This window comes from Neolamprologus brichardi, chromosome 7 (assembly GCF_056152115.1).
Source record: "Neolamprologus brichardi isolate AB-2024 chromosome 7, ASM5615211v1, whole genome shotgun sequence".
Taxonomy (NCBI): domain Eukaryota; kingdom Metazoa; phylum Chordata; class Actinopteri; order Cichliformes; family Cichlidae; genus Neolamprologus; species Neolamprologus brichardi.
Window position 1 is genome coordinate 734752 of NC_142110.1, and position 17749 is coordinate 752500.

Consider the following 17749-nt stretch of genomic DNA (forward strand, 5'->3'; position numbering starts at 1 on the left):
GCCTCTCATTATGTGAGTGGGGATTTCACAGCACTGCATGTGAGATATTCTCTGCTCAGATGTATCACCGATTTAACCCACATATGGTGTCATCAATACCGACGGTAGAAAAATGCATTTGTAGCCACATATGTGTCGGCGAGGATGGAAGGTGCTGGAACATCGCTGCGTGTGCACTTCTGCATGTTGCAGAAGACGTGTTGTTGTCGATCTGTGCAGAGGACGCGACTGCAGAGCACGTCTGCTGTGTTTGCACAGACTCTCCTGGCTTTAATCAGGAGTATCAGACGACACAGATGACGACAGCTAACCCGGCCGTGGACGCGTCACAGATACTGTTTGTCTGATTCAACCGAAGCAGGTTTATTCTCCATATTCTGACTGAAACCTCAGAAATGTGAATGTTTGTGTTTATCACGTGTGCACAGAGCACAAAGTTATTGATGATGAATCAGTCGTCTTTGCTCAGGATTCCTGATGATGCAGCCATCTTTGTTCTGCACTTGGACACGTTTGCATGTCAAACAGACCTGAACAGTACAGATACGTAGGAAAAGAGTGGCGATCTTTGCATCAACGGGTTAAGAAATCCTTCTGTGACTTTATTAAAGGTGTAACCACGATTTAAGCCGTGCGTTCGTTTCTGAGCAGGTGAGAAAAGGCGGCTCGGTGCAATCAGCAGGCTCAAGTGGCTTATTGTCTCAGTGACATACAGACAGAGTCAAAGCTTGTCACCTGATTGGTCTTTAGCAGCGATCTATGCGGCTGATGCAGGTGCTTTATTGCGAGCTTCCCGCGGCACTAAAAGCTCAGATTGAAAGTGGAATGGCGGGAGGTGTTTCCAGACGCTTTTCACAAAGCTCAATTGCTTTTGGCTCTGCGGTGAGTCTGACACAAAGTGGCACCGGGAATCAAACCTACAGCCCCACTCTGAGCAGCCACAGCGGGCACTGCCAGGCCGCGCTCACAAACACACACCCACACACGCTTCCACGCCGATCCTGCTAAAAACACAGTTACTACCAATCACACCGCACTCGCTCATTCACGCACTTCTCCTGTCTTTTCGTGTCACACGCACACACCCGCCCAGCCGCCCCGGACACGAGTCCTGACCCGAGCCGTCTCTGTACCTGTAACAGAGCAGTAATTACAGCGTGACAGCAGACAGACTAAAAACAGCCCTGCAATTAATCCTGGCAGAGCGGGAAGGTGTCCGTTTCTGCATGTTTCCTGCAGATTCATGAATACAAAGAGTTTCTTACTGGCACAACTTTAGACCTGTGTGAGTCCACGTTTTCTTTACCACAACGAGGTCCTGGTGGCGTGCTCGCCGTTTGCCACATGACGGCTAAACAAACTGGACGTACGAGCAGGTATATGTGAAACAAACTCAAAACACCGAGCGTGCAGGAGCATCTAGGACACGCCCGACTCCTCAACTATAAAGAAAAAACATCTGGATAGCATCCAAAGGCGCACACACACACACACACACACTCTAATGAAGCCCCGGTAGTGACGAAGAGCAGCAGGGAGCGGCGTGGATCGCCGAAGACAAGCGTGTGCGAGCTTTCGTCGCAGAGTGTGCATATGTGTGTACGAGCATGTGCGTCTCCGGCGGGATAATTATGGCGCTCCTCAGCAGCTGAGCGTGCCAGATGTACTGGGAGAAGGAGAAGGAGGTGGTGGGGGAGGAGGACGAAGAGGAGGAGGAGGAGGAGGCGCGGCGCAGAGCAGAGAGGGAGCCCAGCACCAGGAGCAATGCAGCAGGGACTGTACAGAGTTTTATGTGAATACATTAGTGTGTGTGTGTGTGTGTGTGTGTGTGTCTGTGTGTGTGTGTGCGCGCGCTCGTACCTGGGCATTCGTGTGTGTGTGTGTGTGTGTGTGTGTGTCTGTGCGCTCGTACCTGGGCATTCGTGTGTGTGTGTGCGCCTACATAGGAGAACGACTGTTTGTGCAAACGTGTTTGTACGTACAAATATCAGGCGTGTGTGTGTGTGTGTGTGTGTGTGTGTGTGTGTGTGTGTGTGTGTGTGTCTGGCATGACCAATCCGGTTTCCTGCCATCCACCATTAGCAGGCTGGCTCTGTCACAAATGAGCGTCTCTCGTCCAGGAGAGATGAAGGATGGCGAGCGAGCGAGCGATGAGCAGCAGAGAGAACAAAGGGTCATAAAAGACCCCAAAAGTTCAAACTACAGTCACACATATTTGCATAATGACCACACCTGTGTGTGCGCGGGGTCAGCGCGGCGTCTCAGCTCACGCATCCCTGTGATAGAGCGCTGCAGGTGCTGTGCAGACACACAAACACCAGAGGCCTCAGATTTGTGTACACAGGAAATCAAGTGTGTATCTGTGAGCTGCGCCCACGTTTCATCATTGAAACAGCTCACGTGGGCGTGTTGTCATCGCTGACGACAGATTCAGATTAAACGTAGTATCAGATTTTTTAATCTCTCTGATAAAAATGGAGCCACATAAACAACACGCACACAGACGGGCCTCGAACCCATTGTTGCGACACTGACGCTGCGTAAAATAACACAATATTTATACAGCGTTGTGAAGCAGCATTGTGAACGCACACAGACGGGCCTCGAACCCATTGTTGCGATGCATCTCTCATCAGCGCTGCGTAAAATAACACAATATTTATACAGCGTTGTGAAGCAGCATTGTGAACGCACACAGACGGGTCTCGAACCCACTGTTGCGACACTGACGCTGCGTAAAATAACACAATATTTATACAGCGTTGTGAAGCAGCATTGTGAACGCACACAGACGGGCCTCGAACCCATTGTTGCGACGCATCTCTCATCAGCGCTGCGTAAAATAACACAATATTTATACAGCGTTGTGAAGCAGCATTGTGAACGCACACAGACGGGCCTCGAACCCACTGTTGCGACACTGACGCTGCGTAAAATAACACAATATTTATACAGCGTTGTGAAGCAGCATTGTGAACGCACACAGACGGGCCTCGAACCCATTGTTGCGATGCATCTCTCATCAGCGCTGCGTAAAATAACACAATATTTATACAGCGTTGTGAAGCAGCATTGTGAATGCACACAGACGGGTCTCGAACCCACTGTTGCGACACTGACGCTGCGTAAAATAACACAATATTTATACAGCGTTGTGAAGCAGCATTGTGAACGCACACAGACGGGCCTCGAACCCATTGTTGCGACGCATCTCTCATCAGCGCAGCGTAAAATAACACAATATTTATACAGCGTTGTGAAGCAGCATTGTGAACGCACACAGTGACGTGTGAGTGTGCTGAAAGGAAGAAAAGACTAAAAAAGGAGGGCAGAAAGTACGAGATTCCTCCGCGGCCGGCTTTGTCACCTCCTCACCCAGGAGGAGGGGAGCAAAGCACCTTGGGAAATTACTGAAAGCAGAATGCATTGATTTATCCAGGATGATGTGCATGCATGGCTGTGTGTGTGTTTTTGTCAGAAGGCCTTTGTACTGCAATAAAGAGAACAGCCTGGTCGACATCTGCTTCGAGCCGAAAGACGTATCGCCCTTCCTCTCGTAGTTGCTCGTAGCTGCTGCCTTCTTCTGTGTAATTATGAGTCAAAGAAAACCCTCCAACCTCTCGCAGCGTGTCGCAGCATCCCACCTCCTGCTGTGCTGCTTTAAACCATCCTTTCTTCCTCTGCTGGAACACGAATCAACATAAAGCTGTGAAACCTATTTATTACTTATGATGGCCAGCAGTGACCTCAGAACACAGTTTTGCATACATTGAGCTTCCTCCGCCTCTCTGCCATATCCAGCAGCTCTATAATCACATTTCCTGAACATCTGGGCTCGTACAGCGTGCACACCAACACAAACACCATCACTTTCTTGTTCTAACATTTCTTTTGCTCAGTGTTTAAAAAGCCTTCATGATGTCCGCTGAGTTAATCGCTCCATGCTGGATCTAACCACAAGTATATACAGCGCTGTGCAAAAGATGCTGTAAACAAAGAGCTTTCAGAAATATAAACGATTGTTTATTGGCCCCAAATGTATCCTGCAGCAACAACGAGCCAAAGTCATGAAGAGCTATCTTCAGCGTGAGGAACAAGAAGTGCTGCAGTGATGCTACGGCCCCCACAGAGGGATTTGGAACAACCTACCAGCCGAGCTCCTTGAAAACCTGTGTGCACGTGGACCTAGAAGAAGGCAAAGGGTGCTCACACCAAATATGGATTTTTCTTCTTTCTCTGCATTTTGTTGATTGATGATATGATTAACACTTATTTCTTAAAGCACTGGTTGTTTTACAGTATTCTTCTCCCCTGCCTGAAACCTCAGCACACAGCTTCGTGTTAGCAGTTTTTCATATCGCTGTCGAGGATATTTGGCCCGTTCTTCTTTGTTCATGCTCGGCTCTCTACCACAGCATGGAAATTTGATCAAAGTTTAGACTTAGGCTACGTTCACTCTGCAGGTCTTGATGCTCAATTCAGATTTTTTGATCAAATCTGATTTTTTTGTCTGCTCGTTCACACTACAAATAAAATGCGACAGCAAACGTGCTGTAGTGTGAACGCTCAAAGCGGCCGCATGCGCAAAAGAAGACGCCACACACAACGCGCTCTGTTTAGACCCAGAGCAACAATATTGTTTGACTGATGACCTTAATATAAAGACTTCAGACTTCACGTTTCCCAATTTTTGCTTTAAGTTATTTTGTTATTTACATAATAATGTAAATAACCTAATAATGATCCTTATTGCTGTTTTAGAGGAGCGGTGCTTCAAAGGATAGCTGCAGATTTCTGTCAGAATCTGCAGATTATACAGAACAAATAAAATGTTCACGTTTCTCCAACGTTGTTCTCAACAGTTTCACTGGATGGACAGGAAGCGTTCACGATGTCTTCTCCGGCGCTGATAATTGGCGTCTGTCTTGTGTCGGTGACGTAAAAGACGGATTTAATGCGACATGACCATCAAACAGCAGCTTTCTGAAACATCAGATATGTATCAGATTCAGTACCACATACGAAAGTGACCCAGATCAGATTTGAAAATTTTTGTGCCGTTCACACTGTCACACCATGATCGGATAGATGGTCACAGAGGGTCAAAAAAATCAGATTTGATGCGCTTTGGCCTGCAGTGTGAACGTAGCCCTTGACTGCAACACCTCCATATGTTTGTCATATTCTGCACTGTCCTGCAGTTTCATCCAGGCTTTAGTTGGCCTCACACTCGACTCTAGATTACTCTGAGTTCACCACACTAGCATGCTTTACGGTCGGTATGATGCATTTGTGCTAACGTGTCCGGTTTTCTCAGAGGTCTCGTGGTTTGTTCAAATGCAGCTTTGCAAACCTGAGCTGTGCCGCCATCTTCTTCTAGAGATAAGAGGCTTTGCTTCCAAATAAGCCACACGCGTTCTTTTGATAACGGCACTGTGGTGAACTTCAGCAGTCGGAGCTTTTCTCTGAGCACTGGGCAGGCTGGTCCCGGGCTGACGGGACTATGGACCTGAGGTAAAACATACTTGAATGTCCCATTTACTGATGGTCACTTAATTAAGAGCATCTGACTGATACTTAGCATCTTAGCTTCTATGGAAGATAAAGGAGGGACTTCTTCACAGTGCATGGACCCAACCCCGAGTGGCCGTTCAGGGAAGTTTTTGGCACGTCCATGCTGATAACCAAACGTTTGTTTGACCTGTGACACTGTCAGGAGATCAGCTGGTCCATGATGCACTCAGAACTTTAGTAAAATATATGAGCAGACTAAACTCCCAGTTTGTAAATAAACCATTTGTGACATATTTGGAAAATATTAGTATTAAAAATTAAATGTAAATCTTGTAACAGTGGTTTTTGCAGCTACATGAAGATACGCGATGTTATCAACCTCGACACGCCACAGTCGTAACTACGAGTACGTCAGTACCTCAGTGCTCTACAGACACACAGACGAGTCAACTACAGTAAAACTACATCTATCAGCTGCTTACAGTGCAGCTGCATTAATAACATACAAAACTCCAACAGTGGACTGACACGTGTGTGTGTGTCTGTGTGTGTGTGTGTGTGTCTGTGTGTGTGTGTCTGTCTGGCACCATCCTCCTCTCTCTCTGCTGGTTCAAACAAGGCGAGCAAGGTGACCCTGAATCGCAGGCTGTGTGTGTGTGTGTGTGTGTGTGTGTGTGTGTGTGTGTGTGTGTGTGTGTGTGTGTGTACAATCCCAGTAATTAACACCAGCCACTAATGAAGTCCAGCTGCTCGGCAAGACGACCGAGTGTGAGCCAAACTCTGCAGAAATCGCTCCCATCCTCTCCGTCTCTGCTCGCGTCTCCGTCTCAGTCATCAACCTTCCTCCAGCGTCTCTACGTTTCATTTCACATCGATCTGCGTTGCCTCCAAGTCTTCTGCAGTTTCTGCATCGGCACGTTTCCTCTCCTGCAGTTTTCCATCAGTACGAATCTCACTTGATCTGTAATCACCACTATTTTTGTCATTGTGGCCGTTTGTTCTCTCAAACTCTCCTGTGCTTCTTGTGCCATCACACGATGCTTCTTTCAGTTCTATATTTAGCACAGAGCTTCTGTTTGTGATGTACAGATTTAAATGAAACGTGTTTGTTTTAGATTCAGGGACGAACCAACAAACTGTTGCCTTATTTCCAGTGTTTAAGGTGGAAACATCATCTCCTCCATGACTACAGGGCGACTGTGATGATGTGTTTGTAGAGGAACAGCCGTCGTCAGGTTCAAGAGCAGCCCAGGAGAATAAGTGACCTAATCTCAAACTCATTTTTCTGCACAAATTCACATCCTGAGAAGTTCTCACACGATTTGTTTTCCACACTTCAGATGGATTAAAGACAAAAAGCAGAAATGTTTTTCTTTGAGAAGAAAAGGAGGCGCTAACATCCAATCTAACAGCTAGATTGTATTATCTGATAATCCACCACTGCACTTTCTACAGCTCCGTAGATGTTTCTTTGTTTTTCAACCGTTCTGCATGGATTACAATTCATCTGAATATATTCCTGAAACATGTAAGTGCTGCTGATGCCTGTGATGTTTACAGAACTTTTATTTTGAAAGGTCGAATGTAAGGCCGAAGGAGGATATAGAAAAAGGAGACAACAGAAAACGGTAGATGAACAAGTTAGCGCTGCAGACTGTGTTGCTGCTGCAAGCCTGAGAATTTAAGACTGGAACTGAGAAATACTGAAGGTGTCATCATTAATGTTTGAGGCGTGCAAACATTACAACGCCGTCAAAATAGGCTGAGAATCAGAAACCTGTCAGTCCTGAAACAATCTGAGTGTAACTGTACAAGAATATCTTTATGTGCATGAGTCACTCAGGTCATGTTTTAAACAGGTCAACCCTCCCAGATGGGCTTGAAAAGGAAACATCACCAATAAACATAAAGTTCACACAGTCTGCGCTCCGTCTCTGTCGTACAGCGAGCACGGCGTCATCGTACTCGCACGCTGTAGTAAAGCCTCCTCAGTGCAGCTCATTTGAAGGCTAAACCTTATTGCATTACTGCACAGGCCCAGCAAACACACTCAGTCGCTACCAGCTGTGACAGATGTGCCTGTCACAGGAGAAAATGAATTCAGAATAGTTAGTGAATTAAGCAGGGAGTTAATTGTTGCTTGGCCTCTGTTTATGAAGCGCATAAAGGCAAAGCGCCTTGTTTGTCTTGTGACAATTAGCCAGCACGGTGTGTGTGTGTGTGTGTGTGTGTGTAAATGGTCCTGTTGTCTTTAGCAGCTGGTGCAGCCACACCTGGACAGCTTGAGAAGGAAAAAGCGGGGAGGGGGATGTGAAGGGGGCTGCAGGTAGAGATGCTGTACATCAGTCTGTGCTCCGCCACAGATGCAACGGCTGAGACGTCGCCATGCAGAGCAGGAAACTTCTACATGTGAGGTAAGTAGCTGAAGCTGCATATACACACATCCTCGTGAGCAGAGCACACACTCATTATTTTGTGTTGTGATATCCTGGTTGGGTCTCTCCCAGACTATTTGTCAGTGTGTCCTATTAGGTTTCCAAACAGCTTGTAATGACTGGTAATAAACAGCAGAAGAAGAAGAAGGTAAATCAAGCGAGAAGACGACAAAATGAGCTCTCCAGGGGACGGCTGTGCTCCCAGCCTCCAAAACACTCACACGCGCAGAAACACACCAACAATGCTGTCGACGTGTTCATGCAGTCAATAAAAGCGACAGCGGCAGGTGACGGGGCTAACAAAGAGCAAACGTGACAGAGCAGTTAGAGGAAATGTGCGACTGACACGTTAGCTTATGGCCAGGAAGTTAACTGTAAAAACGTACGTTTTAAATTAACTAAACCTTAAAAATTAAGAAAAAAATCCACAAATGAACGAATCTGATTTGGTCAAAACGAACACTCGGTTCGTCTCCTCCCATCCTCCTTCATCCAGCCCTCTGCGGTCCCCTCGCTCGCTCCCGCTCTTCGTTCCCTTGTCCCTTCATCATCACTCCCTTCCTCCCTCTGGTGTCACAGCTCACTGGCTCCAGGTGGTGAGGGAGGAAGGGAGGAAGGGATGTAGGGAAGGATGGATGGAGGAGGAACTGAAGGCAGGAGGAGGGGTTTCTGTCATCTGTCCCTGTGTTGATGCCACTGCGATGAAGAGCGACACGCTGCTGTTTGCTGTTTCATTTCTTTCATGTAATCTGGAGATAAACCCACTCCTTGGTCAATTACTGCGAAACAGCCGCTTCATCCTGTCCTACATCCACTTAGACATAAATATTCTAACACGACTCTCAAGTGTTTGTAAAGTAGAAGCTGTGTTTAAGCAGTAAAAGCAGCATTAACGGTGCATAACAGCTGACGGCAGAGAGGCCAAGTGAGTGTGAGCAGACTGTTTGCTGGGAGAGTTTAAGTAGCTTTTACTACTTCAGAGCAGTGTTGGTCAAGTTACTTGAAAAAAGTAATCAGTAACTAATTACTGATTACTTCCCCAAAAAAGTAATCCCGTTACTTTACTGATTACTTATTTTCAAAAGTAATTAATTACTTAGTTACTTTTTAAAAACACGATTTACAACCTGAATAGGTGATAAAGTGATAGATCTTTCAGCCCAATTCTACTTTTTCTGCATAATCATCATACAAAATGTAATCAAATGGAAAAGTCTCTTTTTAAAACTTGTTTTATTAGTTTTAATCTTTTAACTTTATGCATCAAGCAAACATTTAATTATCTGCAACATTCTCTGACTGGAAGAAATTAGTTTAATATTTAAACCTATTTTCTGCACATTCCAGCTCATAAAATAAAATATTTTGTGTGTTTACACTCAGTCTTTCAAATAGATGCAAGTAAAACACAGCAGAAAATAAATAAAGTCACAGACTAGCGGTCCTGTTGCTCTATTTTCACCTGTAAAGCAGGAGTGGGGTAGGCGGAGGTTTACCCTGGTGCAGGTGTGCAGCGGTCAGTGGAAGAATCCGCGAGTTTCTCTGTGAGTTTCCCATTACGTCGTAGCTACTCGCTGCTTGTTTGGAAGTTTAGGGGTTTTTTCGCTGTAAAAAGAAGTTTTCTTCCCACGCACAACGGACACTAATGTTTTTGTCACTTTTTATGGAATCAAACTCAAAGTAAGGTCAGTACTTCCACGCTTTAAACGCTGCACGCTCATACTCTCTCTGCACTCGATATATGATCCATTGTTGATCTGCACACAGCTGTTGTCACGAACGTCGCACTCGCTTACGTCACTGTCATGAGACATTCTCGCAAAAAATCACGGTTTTAGTAACGCAGTAACGCAGCGTTCCTACGGGAAAGTAACGGTAATCTAATTACCGTTTTTGCAATAGTAATCCCTTACTTTACTCGTTACTTGAAAAAAGTAATCGGATTACAGTAATGCGTTACAAGTAAAGCGTTACTGCCCATCTCTGCTTCAGAGCAACAACTCTCGTCGGTGGTGATACAAATGATCAAAGCCAGACAACGAGGCCGTTTCTCCTCTGACAGGCCGTCCGCTTCCTTCAAGACGCAAAAAAAAGTAACGATGCCCATATAAGGATGTAGCATGTGTGAAAGAGGAGTTTGCACCATAATGGTGGACGCCTTCTCGGAGCACGCAGCGATGCACTTCCTTCAGCTCAGATGCTGGTTATGCAGTCTGCATCTTATTAGTGCAGGTGCAGCAGGGCAGAAGAGCACAGCAACGCTGCTAGCCTGTGGCAAAGACGCTGACACACACACACACACACACACACACGAGTGAGCCCTCAACCACATTATCCACCTCCATTGACTCTAAAAGCTTCTTACTCGCCTCATTAAGTCTTCAGTGACACAAAGTAACCACACCAGACCCGCGCAGCACCGACACACAGACGCACAGATAGGTGTGTGTGTGTCTGCACGCTGGTGTTAAAGGGGGGGCTTAGAAATGTTTGTACAGACACACATCGGCTCAGCCGCGGCCCGCGGGACGGCTGCTTAGACATTACTAGTCAAGCGCGTCACAGATTTGACTGCAGGCGAACAGACAGGTTGAACGCAGGTTTGAAATGCCAAATAAATGCAACCTCCAGGTAGGAAATAAAAGCAAGCCAGTATTATTTAATGCCCTAGTTCACACAGGGCTTCATAAACTATTTATGGTCTTCACCCAAAGTCACCATCAAACTTAAAAGGTGAGCGCGCTGGTGCTTTAACTGAAATGTGCCCGGCTTCATTCAGGGAGCTTTAAGATGCTGCTGCAGCGACGTGTGCGTCAACGTTTATCAGGAGTGTGAAGGATGTAAATACGGGGAGCTGCAGTTATTACGGTGCATTGATGTAAACAGGTAAGTAAAGCTCATGCTGAGGACGCATCATTAGCCACCGCACTCCACGGGGAACACTTAGATCCAGGTGAGTGGCCACTCGATACCTCCAAGGCATGTGTGTGTGTGTGTGTGTGGTGCATGAGGTAGGGAGGACAATGAAGCATGCAGCTAGCAGCGGGGATTGGGGTGAATGGAGATCTGAGGTGAGGAAACTATGCAAAGCTTCAGCCTCGCTGTTATTACGCACACTGACTCCTGAGTCTGTGCTGCACCTTTACTTCCACATCATGCACTGTGACTGTGACTCTACCCTGATGCTAGTCTGTATGTTCAAAAGCAGTAAGATGTTCATGATGATGGGCAGGCAGTGGGACAGCGTAAGGCTGCCTTGCTCATAGTGGGAGACAGAAAGGGGACAAACCTTGCCGACAGGCGGGCTCTTCTACAGCCATCCGTTTGGCAGGTGGGGATGAGGAGAGAATGGGCACAATTAGTTATCTGTGAACGTGCAGCGTGTGGGGAGGAGGCAAACGCAGCGTTAAAGGTAAAGGAGCTCGCCGTCATCAACAAATACTGAGTGAATCTATCCACAGAAAACATCAGAGAAACAGCTGCAGACTGATGTGAGGACGCTCTGATGGCCTCCAGTAAATATCACTGTGACACGTAGCTAAATATCACTTTAGCTGAGGCTTAAAGCTGAACTGCAGAGATGCACAGAAACAAAAGGACACTCAGCTACATCAAAGTGAGCATTATAACAGTATGCTAATTGGAGACTGGTCCCTGATTAGTACCAATGGAAAGGGCTGACAACATGCTGTGTGTGTGTGTGTGTGTGTGTGTGTGTCTGTGTATGTGTGTGTGTGTGTGTGTCTGTGTGTGTGTGTGTGTGTGTGTGTGTGTGTGTGTGTGTGTCTGTGTGTGTGTGTGTGTGTGTGTGTGTCTGTGTGTGTGTGTGTGTGTGTGTGTGTGTGTCTGTGTGTGTGTGTGTGTGTGTGTGTGTCTGTGTGTGTGTGTGTGTGTGTGTGTGTGTCTGTGTCTGTGTGTGTGTGTGTGTGTGTCTGTGTGTGTGTCTGAGGGCTCATGCTGTGAAATCTAGACTGAGGTGATTAGTAAAGCATTAGTGGCTGCATGCAACACTCAGAACACGCTGTCAAGGACCTTATTTACGTGTGTGTGTGTGTGTGTGTGTGTGTGTGTGTGTGTGTGTGTGTCTGTGTGTGTGTGTGTGTGTGTGTGTGTTTAGGGAGGGGTCTTTTAAAGGTATAATTCATCATTTCAAAATGAGCGGTCTGCTCTAAACCACAAACGGGGACAACAGGTGTATGCTTCTTTATTCTGTGAAAACAAAATGGATTTGTGCGCGCACACACACACACTCACAAACAGACACACACACACACACACACACACACGCACACACACACACACACAGGGAGGGAACTTCTTCATGATGTGCAGCTGCACAGCAGAAAACAATACAGTCTGCCAGAAGTCGCTGCGCTGCAGTCCGAGGAGACGCGCACACACACACACACGCACACAGACACACACACATGTACATACAATGAGAAGGAGGCAGAGGAGGCGACAGAAAGACAAGCGAGTGAGCCGCACATCAGAAAGAGGAGCTGCTCTGCTCCGATGTCGCTCTCGGTCTTGGCGATGACTCGGAACGGCCTCATCGAACACAAAAAGCAGACTTCCTGTCAGCGGCGGAGCAGAGCAGAGCTCGCTGTAAGCATTATTCCTCCGTTTTAGCTCCTCCACCACTCTGAGCTCTGCCTCTCTGTCATCGTGTCCTAACCTCCTCGTATCGCCTCCTCGCGTGTCCGAAACACAAGAACACACTTTGTCTTTCATGTGCTCGTCTCCTCCTGCTTAGAAACACTGGAGACTAGGAAAGCTGCACACACCCTGCTCTGTGATTACACACACACACCCTGCTCTGTGATTACACACACACACACACACACACACACTGCTCTGTGATTACACACACACACCCTGCTCTGTGATTACACACACACACCCTGCTCTGTGATTACACACACACACTCTGCTCTGTGATTACACACACACACACACACAGGTGGGATATGCCCTCACTGTGCATGAAAAACCTGCAACACAGACGTTGTAGTCTTGCAGGAAGACGTTCCAGAGTCGGAGGCCGTGCCGGCTCTCACGTCTGTCCTCGGTGATATAAAACGCACAGATTGTCAAATGTTAATTATTAAACCAGATGTAAACACATTCTTCTTTGCTTGCTTTAGTATACAGTGTCCTTGCCCCGAGGCTTCGAGTCTCTGATGGCAGCTTTGAACCAGAGGCAGAAATGGACAGCTCAATTTCTTCTCTCCATCTCTGCTCAGTGTGTGGGAGATGGACTGAGGCTGTGTGAATGTGTGTCTTTAAACAGTGTGAAGTGTGGGCATTTCCACCACTATTATTCTGTGCTGAGTAGCTGCATAAAGCACTGCTCCAGCCTTACAGCCGGCCTCGCAGGTTAATCCGGCGTGTTGCTGTAACGGCCACAGGTGCGATCCCGTCACGTTTCCTCGCCGGTAAACTAGATATCTGCTCGTGTCTGCTCACAGTTTCCTCTTGGTTTCCAGATGAGTCGTATCAGTAAATAATAACATCATCGTGCCGCAGAAACCATCGTGCTGCTGCACGAGGACGCCTCGTACGAGTCCGCACGGATCCAGTAAAACCAGGAAGGAAATTAAACCGTTCATTTCTTTTAGCCTCCTGCATCCTTCCTGCGTGATCTCTCCTTCCCTCCTAGAGCGCCTCCGTTTCCTCCTCCCTCTCTGCCTTCAGAGCAGGGCATTGACCACATGGTGTTTTAATTAACGTTGTGCAGTTAGAGGCTGGCGGACACACACAGGGCGTGACTGCACCATCACAGCTGAGCGTTTGGGCTGAGAGCCGTAACATTAAGTGTTGCAGGCGGGCCGGCATGTGCAGCAATCTCAGGTTTAGCATCATTACTAACGTGAATAATGCAGCGATGTCTTTATGAAGCCTTTGAACCAGTCATTTAGAAATGACACAGAAACAAGCCGCCGTCGAGTCGAGCCTCAAAAAACTCATCTTTGAAAACTCTTTGTACAAACCAGAGAACATAACCAGTAGAGGTGGGAATCACCATACATCCCACGATACGATATTATCACAATACTTAACGCACGATACGATATTATTGCAATTTTTTAAAATATTTTGTGATATTCAGATTCTGTACATAAAGGTAAACTTTATCAATATTCATTTTCTCTAATATCAAAGTCTCACACTCAGTCTTTCTCTCATTTCAGTTTGATTGTTGACAAACTGAACGGTTTGTATTACAGTCTAGTCCAACTTAACTGAATCAACCATCTGGTACAATTATAGCTATTCTGAACTATGCAGTTTATGAAAACTATGCAGCCCCTTCAGCAACTGAAGAATTTGAAAGTAAATTAAAACAAAATATAATTTTACATTAAATAAAAAAGTTTTAAACTTAATTCAAATAAAACATGTCTTAAATTAAAATAAGTAAACTGTCATGTTTATTAAACACATTTGGACAGTGAAGGAATGTCAGGATTCTTGCTCAGAAAAAGGATCAACATGCTCTGAAGTCAGAGCACAAAAACCTTTTTGTAACAAAGTATCGATTTCTGCTGTCCCTGTATCCATACATTATTAGCAAACAAAATATCACCATGCTACACAGTATCCATTTTTCCCCACCCCTAATAAACAGTTATGATATAGATCTGTTCTAATATAATCAATAACCTTTCTCTGAATAGCAGCACGCTGACCATCTGACCTGATGATACGAGACAAACACCGACATGTTTCCTGAATCTAAAAAGGTCTTAATGTGAAAACGTTTCTGTTCATCTGGACGTCATCAGGTGACGTCTTCAGTCTCAGCTGACTGCAGGTTCCAGTGGTTGGATTAAAGAACTGACCTCCCAGCCCATTGTTCCTTCAGTGCTGCTGGTTTCAGTCATTATACAAATGTCCTGTTTATAAGGTTGAAACCTGCAGCTGAGACTGAAGACGTCACCTGATGACGTCCAGATGAACAGGATCAACTTTTGTGGATTTACTTACCTGGATGACTGAGCATGAAGACTTTATGCACCAATGTTGTTTTTCAGTAAACTGAGGAGTAAATATGTCACCTGAGCTGTTTTTGGGCCCAGACACGAGCGGCGTTCCTGCTTGTAAACATTTTCCTCGGAGCTGCAGGGATTCCTCTCTAGACTTCCCACTTTGACCCTCTCTCCCTCCGTCTGCCTGTGTGTTGTGTCTCTTTCTCTTCCTGACAGCGTAATTAACAGGACCGTGGGGCGCACCGTGTATTACCCACGGAGCGATGTGACAATCACATTACTGGACCGAGTTAGCCGGCAGGAAGTGGCCCGTTCCCTTCAAACAGTCACAACTGTCAGCGTAAAAACACTGAATCGGCCGATCGCAGCTTCACTGTTTCACTCGGACTTTACATTGTTAGACTTTCTGTGACACGCACACGTGCAGCAGACGTGCAGCAGACGTGCAGCAGACGTGCAGCAGACGTGCAACAGGCTGAGGCGGTCGAGCTGCGTGACAATCTGAGTGTCGGAGTTCCTGAATGTGAGAGCTGATTACGCCTGATACGACTGTTAAACACTCCAACACTCACTGAGTGACACAGTCGCTGCTGCCCCCTCATCAGTGCACAGTCTGAGCACGTGCATGAGCGTAACCGTCAGAATCAGAGGCCATAAACATTCAAACAGCACAATTTAAACGTGAAAAGTCCCGCCTGTGTCACACTGAGCGGGGACGACAGGAAGTGACACAAACCTGTGTGATGAAGGAAAATGTGAAAATTTTACATCAACACGTCACAGCTGAGTCTGAGAAGCTTCAGCCAATCACGACCTGCATTCATCTCGCTTTATTTATCACTGTAAACTCGATGCGTGCAGCGGCGACCGAGAGAAGGAAACGATCTGCGGTGGAGACGAGGAAGACGATGCGTGAAGCTGAGCATCTGCTCACTTTCTCTTCATCGGCGCTTTCAGACTAAATAAGATCGTCTTCGTTGGAGAGCGGGGGAGGAAAGGGCTGCAGGAAATGTAAGAGGAACTGGGCAGGCGCTTAAAAATAATCTGCCTCAATTTCATAATTAATCTGCGCTTTTCACACAATTAGCACGTTAATTAACCCAAAACTGCCACCACTGTGCAGGGATGTGCGCGCTGCAGAGAGAACGACGAGTTAGACGCCAGAGTGGAAGATCAGGAGGAAAGTGGCGAGCGCTGGAAGGAGGACAAACGGGGGGAGGTGAACGCGGGGGGAGGAGGAGGAGGGCCAGGATAACGGTCAGGTGGTGACGAGCAAAGAAGACGGACGGCAGGTATAAGACGTGGACGCTGCAGCTGTGGCAGCAAGTGGGGGCGGGGCCACACACTAGTGAAGCAAAAGTTATTCCAGCTGTGCTGATGTTTGAGCCTCTGTTCTCCACACACACACACACACACACACACACACACACACACACACACACACACACTCTCAGGTCTGGCGAGGGCCGAGTGTGTGGGCTGCAGATCAACCCACAGATCCACCTCGTTAATCTCCATGACGACAGAGATGCTAAGGCAGCAAATTAGCAGAAAGGGGAGAAAATGGGAATCTCACAAAAGAACCAGAGTCAGGAGTTAAACACACACCGTACGACCTTTGCAGCGGCGCGCTCGTGCAGACAAACGTGGATGTTCGTTGGTGTCGGCCATCCTGTCCAAACCTAAAAACATCACCTATGACCTGCATCATCATATAAAGGTTTAATCACTCGTAGCACGTTTGAGTCAGCTTTGAGATTACGATGATTCAAAGTTCGATCTACAGTCGTGGCTGTTCCTCAGTTCCTCCTCACAGCCCACCGTCTCACACCTCTGTGTCCATGTGAGTGCATGCTTGTGTTTCCATGCTTCCATCACACATTCACAACGGCTGGGTTCACACAAACTCTGAAGTCACGCACACAGAAAAGAAAAGCGCCTCACTCACCGATCATGTGATTGGCGACGTGGATCTGGATCTCTCTTTCTGTCTCGAACGTCATTTGGCATTTAATACACTGGTAGGTCTTCTTCTGTAACAGAAGGAACACAGGAGACTCGTCAGCGCGATCAAGCAAACATGTGAGCACATCACACACATGCAGACAAACTGCACAGGATAAAGAATTATTAGTGAAAGCTACCAGAGGAAAGTGAAAGCGGCTAAAAATGGAAAATTGCACTTTTCCGCACTCGCAGTCATCCCTGCACATGTGAGACATTTCAACCTCACAAATTCTTGCACTGAAAGTCCAAGTCTGTGGAGGGTTGGGAAAGGAAGAGGAGGTATGCAGCTACACAAACACCAAAGCTGGATCGAAAGCGAGAGAAGGAAATGACAAAAGGAGGGTGTAAACGCGAACGAGAGGAAGGGAAGAAGCAATAAAAGAGAAGGAGACGAAGGAGAGAGAGAAGGAGACGAAGGAGAGAGAGAAGGAGCCACAGAGAGGAACCAGAGGCTCTACTTATCCATTCACAGCACACAGTGATCACTCATGCACAAACACATACAAAATACACAAAGGAACCACTTCCACTGTCTCTCTGCTGCTTCAGCCTGCTAGGATGACTACACACACACACACACACACACACACACACACACACACACACACACACACACACACACACACACACACACAAATCCTACTTTGTCTGCTTTGTGCTGTTAGACTAAGCAGAAACAAAGGTGCAGGTAAGACAGAGAGTCCCTGGGAACTTCAACACACACGTGCTCGCTTGCAAGTACACACACTCACACACTCACTCACAGTCACACACACACACACACTCAGTCACACACACACA

General features: G+C 46.7%; 1 protein-coding gene across 3 annotated transcripts in view; it reads right to left on the reverse strand.

The window, feature by feature from the left end:
- znf423 (zinc finger protein 423) overlaps positions 1-17749 on the reverse strand; it is a 134055-nt gene that overhangs the window by 40946 nt on the left and 75360 nt on the right. For 2 of the 3 annotated variants that reach the window (XM_087842754.1, XM_087842752.1), the window contains exons 18-19: positions 16890-16974; positions 11239-11259 (exon numbers count right to left, since the gene is read on the reverse strand). In XM_087842754.1, the coding sequence (XP_087698880.1) occupies positions 11239-11259; positions 16890-16974 (106 nt within the window). The remainder of the gene's footprint in view (positions 1-11238; positions 11260-16889; positions 16975-17749) is intronic. The other variant, XM_087842753.1, reaches the window with a different exon arrangement.